At 50.6% G+C, this 20,130-nt stretch overlaps 5 protein-coding genes across 5 annotated transcripts; 3 read left to right on the top strand and 2 right to left on the bottom strand.

Annotated features, from left to right (window-relative positions):
* Nucleotides 1-1,224: 1,224 nt before the first annotated feature.
* On the bottom strand, nucleotides 1,225-2,781 carry N0V96_008916 (uncharacterized protein; the record flags this gene model as incomplete). Its single annotated transcript, XM_053188855.2, has 2 exons — nucleotides 1,225-1,359; nucleotides 1,462-2,781. The coding sequence occupies 2 exons, from the start codon at nucleotides 2,779-2,781 to the stop codon at nucleotides 1,225-1,227; spliced, it is 1,455 nt and encodes a 484-aa protein (XP_053053621.2).
* Nucleotides 2,782-7,385: 4,604 nt separating this feature from the next.
* N0V96_008915 (uncharacterized protein) lies at nucleotides 7,386-8,777 on the top strand (the record flags this gene model as incomplete). The annotated part of the gene is made up of 2 exons (XM_053188854.2): nucleotides 7,386-7,390; nucleotides 7,886-8,777. The coding sequence occupies 2 exons, from the start codon at nucleotides 7,386-7,388 to the stop codon at nucleotides 8,775-8,777; spliced, it is 897 nt and encodes a 298-aa protein (XP_053053620.2).
* Nucleotides 8,778-10,498: 1,721 nt separating this feature from the next.
* Nucleotides 10,499-12,397, bottom strand: N0V96_008914 (uncharacterized protein; the record flags this gene model as incomplete). Its single annotated transcript, XM_065758490.1, has 6 exons — nucleotides 10,499-10,914; nucleotides 10,993-11,595; nucleotides 11,646-11,714; nucleotides 11,788-11,887; nucleotides 11,983-12,096; nucleotides 12,173-12,397. 6 exons carry the CDS (start codon nucleotides 12,395-12,397, stop codon nucleotides 10,499-10,501), a joined length of 1,527 nt encoding a protein of 508 aa, XP_065612883.1.
* Nucleotides 12,398-13,149: 752 nt separating this feature from the next.
* N0V96_008913 (uncharacterized protein) lies at nucleotides 13,150-15,103 on the top strand (the record flags this gene model as incomplete). Its single annotated transcript, XM_053188852.2, has 4 exons — nucleotides 13,150-13,155; nucleotides 13,188-14,312; nucleotides 14,384-14,668; nucleotides 14,996-15,103. 4 exons carry the CDS (start codon nucleotides 13,150-13,152, stop codon nucleotides 15,101-15,103), a joined length of 1,524 nt encoding a protein of 507 aa, XP_053053618.2.
* A 2,772-nt stretch (nucleotides 15,104-17,875) lies between these two features.
* On the top strand, nucleotides 17,876-19,974 carry N0V96_008912 (uncharacterized protein; the record flags this gene model as incomplete). Its single annotated transcript, XM_053188851.2, has 6 exons — nucleotides 17,876-18,142; nucleotides 18,232-18,427; nucleotides 18,505-18,724; nucleotides 18,801-19,154; nucleotides 19,201-19,316; nucleotides 19,376-19,974. The coding sequence occupies 6 exons, from the start codon at nucleotides 17,876-17,878 to the stop codon at nucleotides 19,972-19,974; spliced, it is 1,752 nt and encodes a 583-aa protein (XP_053053617.1).
* Nucleotides 19,975-20,130: the final 156 nt, after the last annotated feature.

Genomic DNA, 20,130 nt, shown 5'->3' with positions numbered 1-20,130 from the left:
CCATCGACCAAGTGCCGATGTGGATTCATCGGAGACGCCCAAACCTTTTGGAGTCGGGTTTCTAGTTCAGTGGCAAGTGGGTGGTACAAAAGCTTCCCGCTCGATACCTTTATTTTGATTAGTCCTACTGTTCCTTAGGTATCTATTCACTGCTCTAGTCACTGCTACTACCACTACTAATTCCTCACTGCTGCTATTCTTATTGCTACTGTTCCCGCTGTTGTGATTACTACCATCAATATTCCTGCTTTTTGCTCCTCACTTATTCCGCATAGAATATGCTTTAGAAAGCGTATAGTCACTACGACATGGACAGTCGCTATATGAAGGCGGCTGGTTCTGGTGAACAGCAGTTTTATCCTGCTTTGTCGCCCACTTGAGTGGTCCGTTCGTTCATGCATCCATGGCGGGAAGGACGCGTCGGCGGAGCGGAGGATCGTAGGAACGAGAGGCCTAGACTTTTGCCCCATTGACATAACGGTTCCACAACGGGAGTTCTAGACTGGGCCGTTTTTGACTTGCGAGGTTTTCTTCCGTACAGAGTACATAGGAGTGATCATATGAAATGCAAGTTTACAGCAACTTTCATTTTTCACACACGCGCGCGCGCGGTAGCGGGCCTTCCGGCCGGGGGAGGGGTTTTTGGTGGTGGCGCAGGAGGCGGGGCCGGATCGGACGGCGCGGCGGACTTTCAAGGGGTTCTGGTTCTCGGACGATGGATCTCCCTTTTCCGCCCCCGGACGCGTATGTCTTTCCGGCTGTCCGGCACGGCTAGACCTGAATTGTAAGAGGTATGCTAGACAGTCAGATGTCTGACGCGGATCGCTTGCAAGACCTCGTGGATGCGGGCGCATCGAGATAGGCACAAACAGTTAGCTAAACGTCACCGAGATCTGTGCTAGTACGTGTTTGTTCAGGGTGATCTTCTTATAGCCTGTGTTTAACGCCAGATATCCAACTCCTTTGCGTGTGCGATGAACGAGAAAATTTTATGCATCAAATGCCACATGATCGCGATGGGTCTTTCAAAAGTTCGAGCGATGTTGTTCTCATTAAGAACGACTTGAAATTGATCATTCATGATGATAATCTGTCAAGAATATCAAGTTGGGGAAGTCCACAGTGTAAGCAAAACGGAGAACACCGGATGCCAATCTGTTTCGAGCAAACACTAGTTGACATCCCAACGAGCTTCATCTTGACAGAAGGCTCGAAGAGAGTTCACTACTCGTAGATGCTAAGAGACTTGACAGTGACAGCACCACCTCGAGCAAGTGTGGCATAGTTGAAGACGCCGTACCGATACCCCAAGAAGTGGAGGATGCCACGGTCAATTTCCTCGTGTGGCTCACCGAGAGGCTCAAATTTTACACCATCAGTGCTCTAATAAAACCGTCCCTCCTGGTGATAGAACGAGATGACGCCAACCTCGAGGCGCAACCAGACTGTAGCACCACTCACCTCCACACTCGCGATCTCGTCGCCTTTATTGATGGTATGCCATCTATCATCCGGAATCATCAGGATATTGTTCACCATCGCTACTCTCGTGCTGTTCTCACTCTTGATGATCCCAATCCAAGCGGCAGCGTAGCGGAAGAGGACAGCGCCCGCCCGATCGCCGTCAACCATCTGCGAGTGATCGAGTTCAATGGTAAGAGTTGACCGAGGCCCAAGAATACGATGCGTGAGTGTATTCCGAACACGAAATAAATCGTCAGTGACAGTCGCCGTATGGAGCTCGAGACCGTTGTTGATAGCCCATGCGGAGTTATCCGGATTATGATTCCATTGATATTGGGGACCAAGTGTTTCGAACTTGTCTGTGCCAGTGATGGGCTTGACTGGGTGCTCTGGGAGAGGGTAGGGATAGGAACTCGACCACTGCCCATCTACAAAGTCCACGTGAGGCCAACCGTCATCGTCCCAGTGGACAGGTACGAGGACGGGAATGCGGCCTCCTGGGTACGCTTCGAGGTGCGCGATGTAATGCCACTTGTCGTCGGGCGTGCTAACGAGAGCGCCTTGGTGCGGGTTGCCAGCGCCCGGAACTGGATTCCCGTTGCTTTGTAGTACCCATCTCCACTCATAGGACCCAAACGGTCCAGTTGTAGACTTGAGCACGATTTGGTTCGGGACTGGCTTGACGATCCAAAGGTACCAGGCGCCGTTCCTCTTGTGGAAACGAGATCCTTCGATGTAGCCAAGCTTCTCAGTCGAATTGAAGACAACCTCGTCTCTTATAACACGCAGACGATCATCGCTCAATTGAGCCACTGAAATGTTGGTATTGCCATGCGCTATATATATGGTGTCGTCGTCGTCTATGAGCATGCCCGCGTCGTAAAGACATATATCAATGACGGAGCTCTGTGTCCAGGGGCCTTTCACCGCGGGCGCGGTGTAGACATAAGTCTTCCAGTCATCTACGATGCATCCTCCCCAATAGAACGTGTCGGTGCTCTTGCGATAGTTGAAGTAGGATGCGAAGATGCCCTGGTTATAACGTTGGCCAGGGTCGGAGACGAGATCGAAGCCCTCTGTGCTGCCAAAATCCAAACTTGGGACCGAGTGGGAGAGATATTCCCAGTTGACGAGGTCGTAGGAGCCTAGGATCACTGCTCCAGGAGAAAACTGAAAGGTTGAGGCTGAGTAGTAGTATGCGTCATCGTGGCGGATTAAATCGATGTCCGGGAGATCTTGCCGGGTGATGGGGTTGGTGAAATTGGCCTGGGCTGCAGCCCAGGCCAAGAATTGAAGAAGGACCAATTGGACGAGCATGATTACACAAGAAAGAGGCTAGTTTTTTTTTTTTTTTTTTTTTTTTTTCATTTTTTTTTTCAGTATTGTCGGATCTGTTCTGTAGATTTCATCCGCATGGAATGTCTATATACGAGATAATCATGCGAAGACTCTTATAATCGTCTCCCTGACCGGATGGCAGCCTGGAAGCTAGATGACGCCGGACCTCGAGACAATAAGCAACTCGTCCTCCGCAATGATTGTATCATCTTAAACCGGAGATAAGTTTTTTCGCCAGAAAATGTAGATGTGTTGCCATCACAGGGCCCCCCTCATGCCTAGACAGCAGAATACAAACCTCCGGTGGGCCAACCGATGGGATCTCCGGTGGAGTGACTGCCTCTCCTTCATCGAGCAAATGCAGCTGGGATCAAGGAGAAGCAAGATACCTTGGGGGAATAACATCATTAAACGTAGGGGTCGGATCGTAACGTGGCTGGACTGCAAGCTATCATCGTGATCATCTGCAAGGATGTCGCCTCGGCCCAGAAGTCGGCTTCGTCGCAGCTGTGGAGTTGACACAGCCTCGTGTCTACAGAGACGTCTTGAGACTGGCTGGAGACTTCGTGCTTGATCAAATTGTCGTGGTCAGAGTCAGCAGTCTGCCTCTTTCGCATTACTTCATGTATTTATCGCGGTGGATCTTGTATCCCTTTGGCTCTCAAGCAACCCAGCCAGCTATCCAAGATGCGGTGAAGTTTGCCGCCGTTTCTTTTCGAATTTTGGTCTAGACTCAGCCGGAAAACAGCTCGAGCGGTAGTTTTCTCCGAAACTTCAGGCTTCGTGTATTACATCGAGGGTCAAGTTTTCCCATTCTCTCTCCACGCCTGTGCTTCAACAGTTTTGATCATACATCAATCAAGTCACTTACACGTTCGTCAAAGTTCCGTTAATCAAGCGAAATTAGCCACTGATCCATTCCATCGAACATCAAAAATAGTCGAAAAGACTCACAGAATACGAAGAGCTTATCAAGATGGATCCTTTCAACAAGTTGCCGGCCGAGCTTCGTGTGAAGGTACTGATATCAACTCAGTGCCCACTTACAATTTCACAGCTCATTCAGGCCTCACTTGTCATGCTTGGGCAATTTACTATATCGGAAGGAGAAATCACGAAGAAGCTACTGGCCTCAGAATTTGACGATGGCATGATGCAAGACGCCATGGCCATTATTCTCTTCCCTTCACGGTTTACTGCTGACTTTAAAGCCTAAGCCCGCCATCATGGCCTCTTTTGGGCAACGCAACAATTCACCAACCCCTTCAATCGGCCTCTAGAAAGTCAGAACCAGGGATTGATCAACCAAATCAGCAGGCTCCATCAAGAATTAATGTTTCATTAAGGACTATCTGACGAAAGCCACTGCGGTCTTCCCTCCGCGGGAGTATCTGTGTCTCTCATCTCGAATGGAACCCCGGTTGAGATTCAAAGGTCAGGCAGTCTGTTCTAGATTCAATGCCGCTAATCTTACGTGTCTAGAAAGAAAGCGACTCCTGCGAGCCTTTCTACAGTATATGCTCAATTCTATGATGATAGCAATATCAAAAAACTCTGTAAAGAGGCACTGTATCGATGCAGCGGTCGAAAATTCCAACAATGGGACCTAGAGGCAATTTTGTGTGTCAGCGAATATTTGAGATCTCTTTACGGGGCCATGTTCGCTCAGTGCAGCGATTCCTGACTACCGGAAGTAAAGCTAGGTTCTACTTCCTCTCAACGCCCCGGCCTACTTACCCAGATAGCCTATGCGTCGACCTAGAGGCCTATGCCTCCGATATGGGCTACGAAAGTTATCTTCCATCGGAGTTATCGTTTTATGGTTTCAACCTCGCCACGATTCTGCTTCGATCTGCTAGAGCCGGACAGTCTGGACGGGACCGCCTCAAGAGATGGTTCGAAGATTTTTGTCGAATGAATGACCTTAGATGGGGAGACTCACACTATCTGCTACAAATTTATATCTCTCGTCATGAATTGAAAGAGCATGAGGCGAAAAAGCATGTAGCAGAAGATTATGACTCAGATGATTATGAAGAAGAAGCGAATGAAGCGGAGGAGGGTGAAGTGGAAGAGGACTCTCAAGATGGCCCAGGTATATACCGGATGCTTCACCCCCAGATGATTTTTCACTATGATACGCTCGCAACAACGTACGAACAAAGGGCATGGGTATTTCTGGACGACGCCAGATTCTATCCCTCGCTCTCGGCTAATGCAAGACCACATTTTCCAACCAAGGAGGAGGCTTTCGGTGAGCGCTTCAGAACTATACAAAAGGACGAGGATTACTGGGACCATCGTTGGCAGGCCAGAGCTCGGCACCGATCACAAAAGTGGCACAACGAGATGTCGCCAACGAAGACAAAGCCTGAAGACCATCAAGACTTAGATCTGGAAGAAGAGTGCCAAATTTAACTGCCTTACATAGTAGATGGAATGTGTTGGGGGGATAATCTACGTCCGTTCTGGCAATGAGACAAGAGTTCAGCCTAGGGACTGGTAAACAGCCCTTATGGAGATCGATCACCATGAATTTGGCACCTAGTACGTAATAATCTCTTGGTAATTAAAGGTGATTTCGTAAAAGATAATATTACTATCCTGTCAAGACCTGCGCCTGTACATCGCCACCGATTGTAATAACGAATCAGCTCTCAGTCAGTTCTCAATATTTTATGCTGTTCCTTCTTAGATATTTAAGTTCAGGTAGTTCATCCAAGCACAAAATTGAGAAAGGCATTAGTATTTCTTTCTAAACAGAGAAGAAGAACCGAGCACCCTCATCATGTACTAACGCCATTGAGCACTCGATGTGTTAGGTAAACCGACATGGTATGACATCGGCGCATTTTTGGTCTCGCGTACCTTGGCTGCAGTCCGTATTGAGGGACGTTCGCTAGCTGGCTCCTCAATTCGCCAGTACTCTAAATACTTCAAGCATCCTCAGAGACATAAGCGCCAATCCCTAACAGTGTTGATTAGATTTTGCTGTACATGTTAATCATAATGCTCCGTCGAAGTGAAGCTACGAGTGGGAATATGAGCGCGGCGAAGCCGGGTGGGGTCGTATCAGGACACGAGGATACGAAAATACAGCGATTGGCTCCCATTGAGGCGCGCCCGTGTTTGAGTACGAAGCTACGCTTCTGGCCTGCTGCTTAAATATTGCAACTTGAGTACCATCATGAGCAATATCACCAAAAACTACTTTGACTACAATCTTTTATCAAATTCTCTACAGCGTCGATTTATTTCCGTCACTCCGATTCCGGAAAAGTCTTCATTTTCCTCGAAACATTTCCACCATAGATCAAAGACCTCCTTGGCCCCTAACCTCCAGGTCTAGCTAGAATGGGTCTCGTTCATTTTGAGGATGGAAAAGTCCTCTTCTACCCGTACACGCCTTCAAAAGCCGCAGGTGTCATTTTCTTGTTTCTTTTTGCAGGTATCTCAGTCTACCATGTTTGGTTAATCCGTAAATATAAGACAAAATACTTCATGCCGATGGTACTCGGGGGACTATGTAAGTGTCGAAACATTTGCCTTCTCTTCTTACTACCCCTTTCAAGTTTCTAGCATCGATGAGACTACTCAGGAAACTGACACCAAACGAGTTCAAAAGGTGATACATTTGGACACTTGGGACGCGCCTGGGCAGGCTCAGCGCCTTTATCCCCTAAGCCATTCATGTTGCAGCTCATGCTCATTCTCGTTGCGCCTGTATTCATCTCCGCAACCATATACGTTAATCTCGGAAGACTCAAAGAGGCCTTGCTAGGCCATCATAGGCGGAAGTGCAGCCCTGCCAGTATCTCCATTCTCACGGATATCATCGCCTTCTGCACACAAATCGGCGGCTCATTTGTACAAGTAATTGCAAACCCAAAGATCATGGAGATTGGAGGCCACGTTGTCCTGGGTGGTCTACTTTTCTAGCTCTTTGTTCTGGTCGTCTACTTTGCTCTCGTCCTGCGCTTTCAGCGGGCTACGCAGAGTGAATCGATTTATGTACAGCATTGGAGACGTTATGTTTGGACCCTGATTGTCTCGGTGGTGGCTATCTGGGTGCGAAATGTGGTGAGAGCGGCGGAATTTGCGGAGGGATGGTACGGGTTTGTTAATCAGCATGAAGCCATGATGTACATCTTCGACTCGTTCTTGATGTTCTCCGTCATGGTAGCATTCGCTGTCTTCCATCCCGGTCAACTAAATGATGCAGTAGGATCGGGAAAAAACAAGAAACGTATCAATTCTGAGCAGGTGGTGATGGGTCCTTTTGGGGATGTAGTCTAGCCGTTCGATGTATCAAAACAAATAGAACTCAGGCGATAGATAGCACTCGGCTGAAAAGCTGTCTTATCCCGGTGATCACAACTGCCTCGAGCGATGAACCAGACTTGGCCATGAAAGTCTTGCCATCGTTAAGACCAAAGAGAGTGCCGGTTTCATCGCTGGCGTTTCAGCTGCTGCAACAGTAGTGGCTCGTACGATATCAGAGCCGTTGTTACACTTCAGCCAGCCCAAACTCTCCGGTTATAGGACTGATCGGCCGTGTCTCCGTAGCCAAAAGCTGCAGGCGGATGTTGTTTCATATTTGAGGTTATCGCCGTTGTGGCCCGCGAAGGACTCGGGGCTGGGGCTGTTGCGGGGAAAGCCAGCGTCCGGCCTAGGCCGCTCAGCTGACTGCATGCGGCTAATCAGCTGGATTTCCAGCCAGCCATAAGTCAGTATACTGAAGATACCGTACTTTATCATCCTGGCTCTCAACGTAATCTACGTTCACGAGCAGGATGTTGACCCGTGTGGCGATACTTTCTTCAGCCGCAAACGCAAACAGCTCCTTCACTATCGACGCGTGAGCTTTGCTGCTCTCCGTGCTAGTTAAGTTAGGTGGGAGGCTTTGGCTCTCGCCCAGGACATGGCGCCTCATTCGAGTATTAAAAGATTCGGAAAGCTCATCATGACTAACAAGAGAACAAAACCGCATCACCCAAGATCAAGACCAACAACTCAACAAGCTCGAAAAGCCTCACAGGACTTCGTTGCACCTTCATCCGACACAGTTATTACTTTGCGACAGTTGCGCTTGCCCCGCAGGCAGTATTGTTGTCACACTGGATTCTCCTTCTGAGGATTGGTGTGTTCCTACTTATCAACGCGCCGCCCTCGCTATCGCTGAAGGCCGCACCAACCGCCTCGCCTCTGACTTGCCCGACCGCGTCGACATAGCTATTACGGAAGAGCCACAGAGGTACCCCTGCAAGACCCAGGAGAATCTGGATGCCGAGCTTCTATCACCAGAGGTGGTCAAACAGGGCAAAAAGCCTGAAGGCACCCATGATGACGCTATCGTTGTCGGCGTGGGAACGCAAGTGCCTCGATGGGACGTGGTTAAGCAGGCCCCTTGCGTGCTGAGATACTTCGTCCGGAACGACACGTTCCCCTCGGAAAACTACGCGAAGAAAGCTAGTGAAGCATTCCAAAAGGCGGCGGTCAGATGGATGGAGATGGACTTTGGTGTCACCATCGAAGCCACGACCGACATCGCCAATGCGCATTTCGACCTGCGCTACTGGGATCCCCCGAATCCACGCGACAAGACGCTTGCACAAGCTTTCTTCCCCAATGAGAACGATCAGACTGTATGGGTCTACGACTCAGCCTTGAGCAACCCACAGAATGCCAAATATTTGGTCTCAATCTTCGCTCATGAAATTGGTCATATTCTTGGCCTTCGCCATGAGTTTGCCATCAAAGGCGACAAGAAGATTGGCAGAGCGCCTGAAGGGTTCGGCGCCACTCAATTTAAGGAGGAAAATTACGATTCTGTGATGGGTTACAACTTTCCACCGAGGATCCAAAAGACTGATATAGAGGGTATCAAGGCTTTCTATAAACTAGAGAACGGTACAAAGATTGGGGATTTACCGGTGACGGATTACCTGCCGACGATCATCAAAGCGGACGATTAACTTCGCGGCTAGGCATGGTTTATGCTATTGATCGAGGCCGTTTGTCATTCAACAACACAGTGATAGCTTTGTGGTTTCCTTTTCGTTTGTGTTCAAGGAATGTCTTTGGTTGCAATGGTTGGGAAATCGACGGGAACCCGTAATTCTGATTCATAGAAACACATTCACTACATGTAGCTAATCGGCTATACACTCAATCTGAACCCATAAGAGTCTCTCCTTACGCAAGTTCCACGCTAGTTGTCTTCGTGTCATTCTTTTTAAGGATACCAAGGCTTCTTCACGGTGCGGAGAATATCACGTACCCGGCCAAGGCGATGCTACTGCTGCTAGAAGTAGCCATTGGTCGAGACAACCCATCGCATCAAAGGCTCCAAGAAGGTAACGCCCTCTGAAGTGGCGTTTTCAGAACATGCTTTTGGTCTCTCCAGTAGATTGCTATCAGAATCCACACATCCAAACAGTCTTCATACTGGTCTACCACGGAGCCCGAGGGAACATGAAGGCGGGAAGAGGTAAGGGGGAAGATAATGTGAAGAGGAAGGATTGTCTGTGTATAGAACAATGATTTTATGAGTTAGGCCTCGACCAAGACCATCAGCTGAATACCCAACGGTATGAGCTACCCTACCCTACAACTAACCGAATCCGTACAGCATTGAGACAGAATTTCTTCTCGCCCTTGGTAGTTTCTCCATTGAGCTAAAGGATTTACCAGGCAGGCCCTCTGGAATTAACTAGATTGTGTCGATACAGTACGAGCAGAGCCGCTGCAACCAATAAGGCGTAGTTTCCAACTGAGAATAATGTTCCGCTCGGTGTACCTCTATGGGCCTCCTCGAAACCGTGAACTCCCACATACGACCATACCCATTGGAAAACTCGGGATCCCGTCCGCTCTCCCATAGATAAGCCAATGAGGGCCGGATTAGTAGTTGAGTCGGTGACGATCAGCGAATACCTGGTGTTGTATGTTTTTTGTTGATAGTTTGCCAAAGCGATCCCAGTCTGCGGGTGGGTGACGAGGGCCAATTGCAAGAGCTGATTCCTGGCTGATGGTGTGAGTATTATTGAAAGCGATTCTGGTGGCACGTTCAAGGCTAGAAAATATTCTTTAAAGTCGGGAAAATTTAAAGCCGGGAAACTCCTATAAGGTCACTTAATGGTTTACGTGTTCGCTTACTCGACTGCAAGTTCGCATTCCCCTCGCCTAGCCAAACTTTTTGTTGACAAGGTGGAGTCACAAAACCTGATTCTGAATTAATACGTCCTCTTGCTTCACTGGTCTTACAAAACTTTTCCAGTTTGAGATGTCGTCTATTTATTAGGTATCCAAGTGCTGCGCTCACTTGTTGTGAAGTTACGCATGTTATCAGCATACATGAGAGCAAGATTGACATAACATCGACAAGAGCCGCAATTGAAAGTTTACCTGGCACGGGCCGTTCGTTCTATGAATTTAGATTGAGGAAATGACCTGAATATTGCAAGGAGGAATATTGTAAGAATGTGGCGTTTCATTACGCAACTTCCAGTCATCACTTTCTTAATTTCTATTCCCATGCTCCTTTTTACATGGAACTTCGTTTAGTAACATGAGACTCTGCCAATAAGACCAAAGAAAATCGAAGATTGAAGCCAATGATCTCACCAAAAACGCGGCTGTAGGCAAATGGGGCTCATGTAAGCTCATGAGGATCCTCATCTCATCTAGAAAGCCATCACGCCCTTTCCCTCAACCTAAACACAAGCGGCGTCTCCATATTGACCTGACTCTCCGTAGCAAACCATGTACACGGAGGCCGCGTCACCCCCGCCGGGTACCCGACATCATACCGCAACAGCAGCTCCGCCAAAAAGATCTTGAGCTCGTTGGCTACCAGGAATCTACCGGGGCAGGACCACTGCCCATGCCCGAACGAGGGAAATTCATTGCGCGTTGACGTGAACTGCCACTGGTTTTCCTGGCCCGGCTCCTGCCTCTTGCGTGCGAAGCGGAAGCCGTCAAAGACGTCTGGATTTTCGAATTGCGAGGCGTCGCGAAGCCCCTCGAGCGAGACCGCGAGGAGCGAGCCCTTGGGCAGTCGGGTGCCGTCTGAGAGAATGGTTGTTTGTTTAACATAGCGGTTCATCGCGGCTGCGTGGGGTTATGTGTAAGCGAACCAAGGTTCTTTTCTGGCGCGATTCATGGTACTGCTTTTCGGGGACTTCATACTCAGCTGAACGGGGTTCATCCGTTGCGTCTCCTTCAAGAAACTATCCATCAGTCTCATCTTATACAACGTCGTCTTCTTCCAGCCCCCGTCCCCGGTGAGCACTTTATCAATCTCTTCCCTCATCGGACTGATGCACTCAGGGTGAGCCGCCAGGTCATACAGAACATTACACAGCAAATCGACAGTCGTGTGTGTAGACGCAAATGCAAGCGAGATCATAGCGCTCACGGCATCAAAATCCTCCTCCTTACCGCGCTTAGACGAGTTCTTGTAGTACCACTCTAGCGCGTCATTGAACTTGACATCAGCGCCGGCATCACGCAGCCGCCGCCGCTCCTCGATCTCGGGAACAATGAGTGTCCTGGCGACCTCGCCGTATTTTTTCAGGGCGATGATCTGGGGCAGGAAGCGGTAGAGAGCGGGCCGGAGGAACTTGGGAGTGGAGAGCAGCCCGCCGATAGCGCCGAAGATGCCTTGCGGGTATTGGGTGCAGATGTAGAGCCACTCCTTGTTCTTTGTGAATCTCTTGCCGAGGAAGACGAGGGTTGAGAGGCGCACGCCCATTTCTGCGGCGTCTTTGCCAAAGGTGTATGAGGTCCATTCTGATGAGGGGTTTAGTGCCAAGGAAGAGAGAGACACGGGTCGAGCTTACCGGTTGTCTGTGGGAAGAACTCGGTCAGGATTTCACGTGCTTCTTCTGCTAAAAGGGGTGTGGCCTCGCCTAGGATTTGGAAAAAGCGTTACGTGTTAATGACTAACAATAGCGAAAAGGTGGCATGATGAATAAGACTCACTGAGATACTGTGTCATGTTAATTCTCAGAGATTCCTGGAAGATACGGTCCTCATTGATCTTGTGCGCCCAGTCCAAGCCTGGGTATTGCCCAAATAGCCTCTATGTATGTTGATTAGATCCCGAAATATCATTATTTCTATCATGGCATGTGAATCCTGAGAGAATCGAAATAACGCAAGAAACTCAAGACGTACTCTCTCGGCGGACTTTCCGAAATCCAGGTTCGGGTGGTCCTGGATAAGCGGGACATATCTTGGGGGCAAGACGGTGATGGGCACGTAGCCAATAATCTGGAACGGTCCATTGTACTACATGAGCGCGACGCTGTTAGTCATACAAAGTGCACCTCCAAAAAAACATGGGGTGAAATGAGCCATCTCTCACCTTCTGAAGACCCTCTTTGATGAGATTCTTACAGTCCGTCACGAAACGATATTGCGCCTTAATGTTGAGAATGTCCCATTTTGGACCCCCAACGTAGGGAATACCTCGGAACGGCTGAGTGCTATAGTTGAAGTAGAAGAAGACAACCAGCGACAATACAGCGACGGTAACGGCCACGTAGGCGTTCCCTCGGGCTCGAGCAAGCAGGTCCAATGCGATCTCCATGATGGGCAATCGGACTTCGGTGCAACGTGATTTGTGTGCAAAATATCTTTCTTGCCTGCATTACGTCTATCCGTCTTAGAAGCAACGAAGCACGCTTAAAAGCTTACGATAAGGCAATGAAAATCGAGACATTGTTTGCAATGTCTTGGCGTCTTGATGGATTAGGCCGCGTTACAAATCCAACCAAAGCAGCCGATGTTACATTGTGGTCAGCATGTGTCTGGTCTTTTCTCATTGGCCTTAAGTACGACATGCATGTACGCTCGACAGATAGATACAAACGACATTTGATAAGACGCACATCACATTAGTTTAGCCGTCGGCTTCGGATGAACTGTACGAATGCAGTGTCTCACCTTTGAAATTCTCCAAATGGGGACAGGAATCTGATGACATGACTGGAAGGATCATGCACGACACGGGAGTGGCGCCGGTGCCGTACCTTGTTCGAATGAAGGATTCAAAAAGGGAGCAGTCCGTATAAAATCCCGAGACCAATGTTCAAGGGGTGGCAACCAGCCGGCCAGTGCCGTTTCTGCCGTTGGTGTGCTCATGCTTACAGCCTCCGTAATCGTGCTCCCTTATCGACGGTAAACAATGATACTTTCCAAGACTTGGGCGAGCCTTCTCGCACTACTCCCATACACGCCGACGAGCCGAATCCAACTTGTGTTGGGGGTGCTGACATTTCTGGTGGGTGGATGAATGCCAAAGTCCTTTTCCCTTATCGTTGGTGTGGCACAGTTACATCTATGGTGGTGTGGCATTGCTGACACCCTTACTCACGTAGATCGCCATACACCGGGCTGTTCTTACCATCTATCGGCTATGGTTCCATCCCCTTTCCAAGTATCCAGGCCCCAAGTGGTGGGGAGCGTCGGATCTCTTCTGGCTGTGGCGGGCCAACGTCAGGGGCACCTACACTCGTGAGGCTCCGAGTCTTCAACGGAAGTACGGCAACATTGTGCGCCTCGGGCCGAACCGCCTGATGGTGGACGGCAGCATCGCCTGGACGCAGGTATTCTCCCTCAACGCCACGGTGCACGGCATGGATGAGTTCGCCAAAGTGCCGAACCAGCTGTTCCCAGGCGACTACAAGACAATTGTAGCTGCGCCGCGGGACGAGCACCGCCGTATGCGGCGCCAGCTGAACCACGCCTTCAGTGACGCTGCGCTCAAGGAGCAGGAGGGCATCATCGGTCGTTATGTCGAGAAACTAGTCGACCACCTCGAGCAAGCGTCTGGTGCCGTGGACATTGCGACCTGGCTAAACTATACCACGTTTGATATCATTGGAGATCTGACCTTCGCCGAATCATTCCACAACCTCGATGACAGCAGCTTCCACCCGTATGTTTCGGGCTTCTTCAGGGCCATCCGTGGCTTTGCGTACAGCCGAATGATCCTGGCGAAGCCGCACCTCACACCGTTCTTCCTGGTATTTGTGGGATGGCGAGAGATCTGGACCGCCATCTCGACCATGATGGAGAACATGAAGCTGGGCGACGCAAAGGTGAAAGCGCGAATGGCTATGGGCGCCGAGCCCAAAGACGGTCGGCGCGATTTCATGACGTATATGATGCGGGAGACGCGCGACGGAAAGCCTGGCTTCTCGGAGCAGGAAATCATGATGAACAGCGGGTTGCTGATCGGTGCCGGCAGCGAGACGACAGCATCGGCCGTCAGCGGCTTTTTCTTCTTTGCCGGCATGTCACCAGTGGCACTGGAACCGTTGATTGAAGAGGTTCGGTCTGCGTACAAGACCGAATCTGACATTAACCTAGTCAACACGCAGCATCTACCATATCTGCGGGCATGTATAGATGAGACACTGCGTTGTTTTCCTACTGTCGTCGAGACGCCACCTCGCCAGTCTCCTGGAACCATGTTTGAGGGCAAATGGGTTCCTCGCGGTGTGAGTTCCTCCTAGTCGCTCTATACCATTGCCTCTACAGCTATGATGAGACTGACATGAATCATCGCTAGACGCTGCTCCATGTGAATCAAGTGGCGACCATGCGAAACAAGGGTAACTTCATTGACGCAGAGAGCTGGTGTCCGCAGCGCTGGCTCCCCAAGACGCATCCTCTGTACGATCCGAGGTTCGAAAACGACAACAAGGCGGCTTTCAAGCCCTTCAGTTACGGACCCCGAGACTGTGCCGGGAAGAATCTGGCGTACTCAGAGATGCGGCTGATGATCTGCAAAATCCTATACCGGCTGGACTTTGAGTTGGTCGAGGGCCAGGAGCAATGGTACACTGATAAGCACGTGTGGAGCGTCTGGGAGAAACAGCCTTTGAACTTAAGATTTCGGCCCAGATTAAAATGCTGAGAGTGTTAAAAGAGCACATGGCAACTGACTGGGAGATGGATCGAGGAAACAGGTGCATATATCTACCGAAATCTAATTGCAAACAGAACCGAGAAATTACCCTGCGCAGTCATGGGACTGAATAGAATGTGCTGTGTAATGTACATTCGCTCATTGCATTTCTTGCTGGAGCTAGAGACGCTTACTAGATGACTTTGATAAAAGCCAGGCACCCGGGTTTCCTGAACATAGATGTATCCATTCTAAGGTGAACAGGTCTGAAAGACACCTGACAGCAGCGGCAGCTGTTCCTCGACCTCAGCGTTCTATGGTGTCTTGTTCCCATTGCAAGCGCCCGATGAGTCTCAAAAGCCTATCGATGATACGCTGTAGGCCTCCTCCATCGTTAATGAAGGACTGGTCGCTGTCGTTGAGAGCCTGTGTAGATTGGAAGTCTTGGAGCAGACTGTGGTGGGTCACTAGACTCTTGTAAATAACCTGGGCGGCGAGAATATTTGCCTCGTCATCCTGGAGAAGAAAGCCTCCGAGTGTCATCTGCGTCCGGGTACAAGTGACAGTAGTGGTGGGTAGCTTAGGTGAAAAGAGATGGGCGCTTCCGAGGCCTGCCACGCCGTTCGTCAGTTTGTTATAAAGACCGAGGCGCAGGCAGTGGGGCGATGGAGATTAGAGTATAGACCAGAGGAAAATAGAAGCATCGACGGTAGACGCTGGACTTACGATCCGGCGATGTCTGTGAGAAGTAGTCGGTGGCTGTGTAGGCGTGAGTGGTAGCCTCGAAGAGAGATAGAAGCTTCTCTGAGGCTGTGGTCAAGGCACAGGTGACGTTGGCATTGTTGATATTGCCATTGTTGCAATGGCGACAGCGTGTGGTTTGGCGCCACTGTTCGACGACGGAGTGGTGAAGCTGCATGACGGCGTCAAATGAGACGATACCCTCCTTTGGGATTTTCTTGAGGAGCCTTGATGCCTTTCGGGCACAACTGCACTTGAATGTCGACGTCGACGTCGATACTGATGTAGACGCGATTGCTTGTGCTTGGTCCTGTTCGTACTCATGCCAGTCGCTAGACTCGTACGACGATGATGTTGAGGCTTGTGATTGCGGCCCAGGGGACCCCTGGTGGTTTGGAGCAAGAAGTCAGCGACAAAGTCTGTAAGACCTCTCCGAGATGAAAGATGATAGATCGGTGTATTGTTCACCTCGGAGCTGTAGTCAAAGATGCTGCTGTGTGCCATCGGGGACGATATGTCATATGATCATGAGGGAGTCGAATTTAGTAACATTCATAGAAGAGGAAGACGAATGGAAGACGGTGACTCGGCCAATTGGCATTGCCAAAGAATCGGGAGGTAATATCAAGAAAACCCCCAAGATAAATGCTTGCGAAGTGCACAAGTTCGGACAGAGGGTGTCATCCAGTGAGCGGCATCTCATCCGGTCAGGTAACGTATCGAGAACGTCCATGGCAGCGTAGGGTGTGCGGGATGCGAAGTCTCGATGGAACCGTTGTGTTTCAGACCTTCCATCACAAAGCTAACAAAAGTTCACCAAGGTATTCCATCCTGGCAAGCACGCAAGACAACGGATAAGGTAGGCGGAACCAGGGTGGCTTCGGGATGGATGCAGGCAGCAGCCAGCCGTTTCCCTAAGGTACCTTAAGGTAAGGTAGGTAGCGCGCCGTTCCTCCTTCAGTCTCAGCGGGTCTCCCATTGGCCGCTTGGCGAGTGGACTTCCAGGTTCCCTTGCCGTCCACGATTGTCAACAAGGCAAGATACCTACCTGAGTACACATCTTACCTAGGTACACAGTAAGCACGTGTTTAAGTACCGCATCCCCTCCACTTCCTTCCCCGGGGGGTTTCCTGGGGTACCTACACTACCTTAAGGTACCTCCACCGTCCCCCACGGCCCATGAATGAAGATGTAAGGTAGGTATCTAAGGTAAAGTGCCTACCTACTTTGGGGTCCTTGAAGGCATTCAGACCCAAACGGGTAAACGAGAGGCTTGTCCTCTCTGCTTTACACCGCAGAGACGGAGTTTCAACGTTGGCCTTTCCATCCGAGATGCACCTCCTGATGCGTGTGACAGGAGGATGAGCGCCTACCGATATCAGTACGTGGTGGCGATCAGCATGTCTGGTTGGAAGGTATTGACCCGAACCCACTTGGCTGTGCCTTCCTTCCTCTTTTCTATCCCGTCCTTGCCTCCAAAATGATGCCACTTTGGTAAAATAGAACCTAATTGGAACCTTCCTGAAGTGGACCACAGAACAGGGGAGATTCTAGTCGAGAAGAGGCACGGAAAGAAAACATGGAAACAGAGGAAAAGTAACGTCTACGTGATTAAAGTAAGGTACTCGAGAATCTGTCCTAGGTATGCAGAATATCAGCTAGAATAGCGCCCAATTGAGATGCTTGGATTGGGCAATGGGCAATGATAGCAAGCCCTGGCTCACATTGGTCGTTGGCCATACCGGCAATCGTAATTTGACAGCTTGACGACTGCCATTGACGGCTTACAGATGACGGAGGAATGGGTACAAACCCAATGTCACCAAAGTCTCAAACGGGTCTGGAATGACTTAGGTAAGGGTGGGACAATTATTCCCGACTGAGGGCCGTGAGGTGTGACGAGGTGTGGTGTTTTCCAAGGGTCCAATGACAAGAATGCGTTTGCGCCGCACCCTCATCATTCGAATGCAGGGCACACTGTACCGCCCATTTGAGAGCCGGCCTAATTTTGCACCGCTCTGGTCCACATTACAAATCTGGGCAAGTCGGCAAGCAAACAATCCGATTCACTCTCCATTCATTTTATCACGAGGTACGTACCTTTTGGGATATTCAGCAATTTCACAATGGCCAGATACAAGGTGGGTGCAAGTTACGGGCACGTCGACACGTCGTCTTGTCTCGTTCAAAAACTACGAAAATTACCTCTCATCTTCCTTTCTTGTGGTTTCGTACTCAACATTTCACGGCATCCATTGCACAAACAAATCGGTGTTCTGCGAGGAGGTGTAACAAACAACAACTCCGTGACTTTTCTGTTAGTTGCCCTTAAATGACAAGACTTCACGCCCACCATCGCAGCAGACAACATCACATTAGTTACCGGAGTGACAGCAACAGAAAACCGTCGCAATGGCTACCGCGACGCCAGAGAACCAGCCGCGCTCACAACCTAGCGTCGAGCTGACGGGCTCTTACGAGAGCAAGACCGAAGAAACCCTCAGCCAAAGTCACGATGCAGCCCCTGGTCTAACAGCACCGGTCGATAGCGAGAAGGGAATTGGGAGCGCCGATGGCGATGACGACAAGGCGGAAGAGGGGGACTACGCTACCGGTCTAAAGCTCTTCGTTCTCATGACTTCTCTCCTCCTATGCCAATTTCTCGTCGCCTTGGACATGGTGAGTCTACCGCTTGTCTTTTCTCCCTAATACTCCCCTCCGTGACGTTCGCGATTACTCCACCCTACTAACACCACATCCCATCACAGAGTATCATCGCCACGGCCATTCCCAAAATCACTCGCGAATTCCAAAGTCTCGACCAGGTCGGATGGTATGGCTCCGGTTTCCTCCTCACCCTCGCTGGCTTCGTCTCCCTCTGGGGCAAAGCCTTCAAGCACGCCAGCATCAAATGGGTCTTCTTGTCCGCCGTGGTCGTCTTCGAGCTTGGGAGCTTGATCTGTGGTGAGTGGACCAGCATCATACCAATTATCCAACAGTCGATTCCTCGTTCAGTGGCTGATTTGGCCTCTACATTGCAGGTGTGGCCCAGAATAGCACTACCCTCATCGTCGGTCGCGCCATCCAAGGGTTTGGAGGTGCTGGCATGACTAGCGGAGTCTACCTCATTGTCTCCGTCTCTGTCGTCCAGAAGCTTGTCCCTGCCTTCCTAGGCCTTCTTAGCGGTATTTTCAGTGTTGCTAGTGTCGTCGGCCCCCTTCTTGGTGGTGCATTCACGGACCGTCTCACTTGGCGTTGGTGGTGAGTGTCGACAGCGTGGCAGCTCCGAATTACCCTAACATCGAGGCGCACCTGTACTGATCTGACTTTTCCTCAGCTTTTACATCAACCTCATTGTCGGCGCGCCCTCCATTCTCTTCCTCGCTTTCTTCTACAAGCCTCCTGCTCACCACAAAATCGAGCCCATTGGCTGGAAGGACTTCATCTATACTTTAGACCTGCCGGGCGTCGCTGTCGTTCTCGGCGGGCTAACGTGCTTCATCCTCGCCATTGAATACGGTGGTGTCACCAAGGCCTGGAACTCGGGTACCGTTATTGGTCTGCTGGTCGCCTTCGGTGTCCTCGTCATAGTCTTCATTGTTCTTGAATGGTACCAGGGTGACCGTGCCCTGCTTGTTGGCCGTCTCATGAAGCGGAGGACGATCGCGGCCTGCGCGGTCTTCGTTTCCATGTAAGACTCCTCTCTCTTGTGCAGTATCTAGTTAACCCGTTCTCAGGATCAACTTCTCCTTCTTCCCCTTGGCCTACAATCTCCCAATCTACTTCCAGGCCGTCAATGGAGTTTCCCCCTTGCAGAGTGGTATCCGATTGCTACCAACTATTCTTCCGATGAGTAAGTCCAAGTGCTCATCATCGTCAATAACAAGAAGCTGACCACATTGTCTTCAACAGCGCTATTCAGTCTCTTCTCTGCCCCAGGTATCGTGCTGGTCGGATGGTACCAGCCGTGGCTAATGACCGGCGCATCGCTCGCCGCCATTGGGGCCGGCCTCATTTACATGCTAGACATCGACTCCACTAGCGCGCAATGGATCGGCTTCCAGTTCGTGGCCGGCGTCGGTACGGGTCTGGCGATGCAGCCGCCCGTCATCATCGCCAACGCCATCACCCCAAAGCAAGACAACAGCATGGCCATGTCGGACGTGCTCTTCTTCCAGTTTATCGGAGGCACCTTTGGCATCGGCATGGCGCAAGCCATCTTCAACAACGGCCTCATCAGCAGCCTGCCCGAGCTGGCACCGATGGTTTCTCCGGCCGAGGTCCTCAGCATTGGCGCGTACGACTTGAAGAACGTCTTGTCGGGTGATGCACTGACTGGCGTGCTGAGGGCGTACATGCGCGGTCTGCATAATGCGTGGGCCATGAGCATCGCTGGCGCCGCCGTCGCCGTGTTCTTACCCCTGCTGGGAGCCTACATGAAGCTCCCTAAGACGCCCCCCAAGAGCTGGGATGAGAAGCCGACGACCGACAAGGCCGACGCACGATCTTGATTTCTGGTTGGTGTCTGGACTTCTCGAGTCCAGAGACGGGCCCCTGGCAGCAGAATTGCCCCCCTCAAGGACCAAGACTTACGCACATGGGAAGCTAACAGCGGGAGACTGGAACTCTTTGTGTGAAGATGTGGTCTCCTTGAAGAACCTTTTTCC

Source organism: Colletotrichum fioriniae, assembly GCF_027942845.1.
Source record: "Colletotrichum fioriniae strain IMI 355084 chromosome Unknown scaffold_11, whole genome shotgun sequence".
Taxonomy (NCBI): Eukaryota; Fungi; Ascomycota; class Sordariomycetes; order Glomerellales; family Glomerellaceae; genus Colletotrichum; species Colletotrichum fioriniae.
Note: the sequence above shows the minus strand (reverse complement) of the source record. Positions and strands in the feature narration are given on the sequence as shown.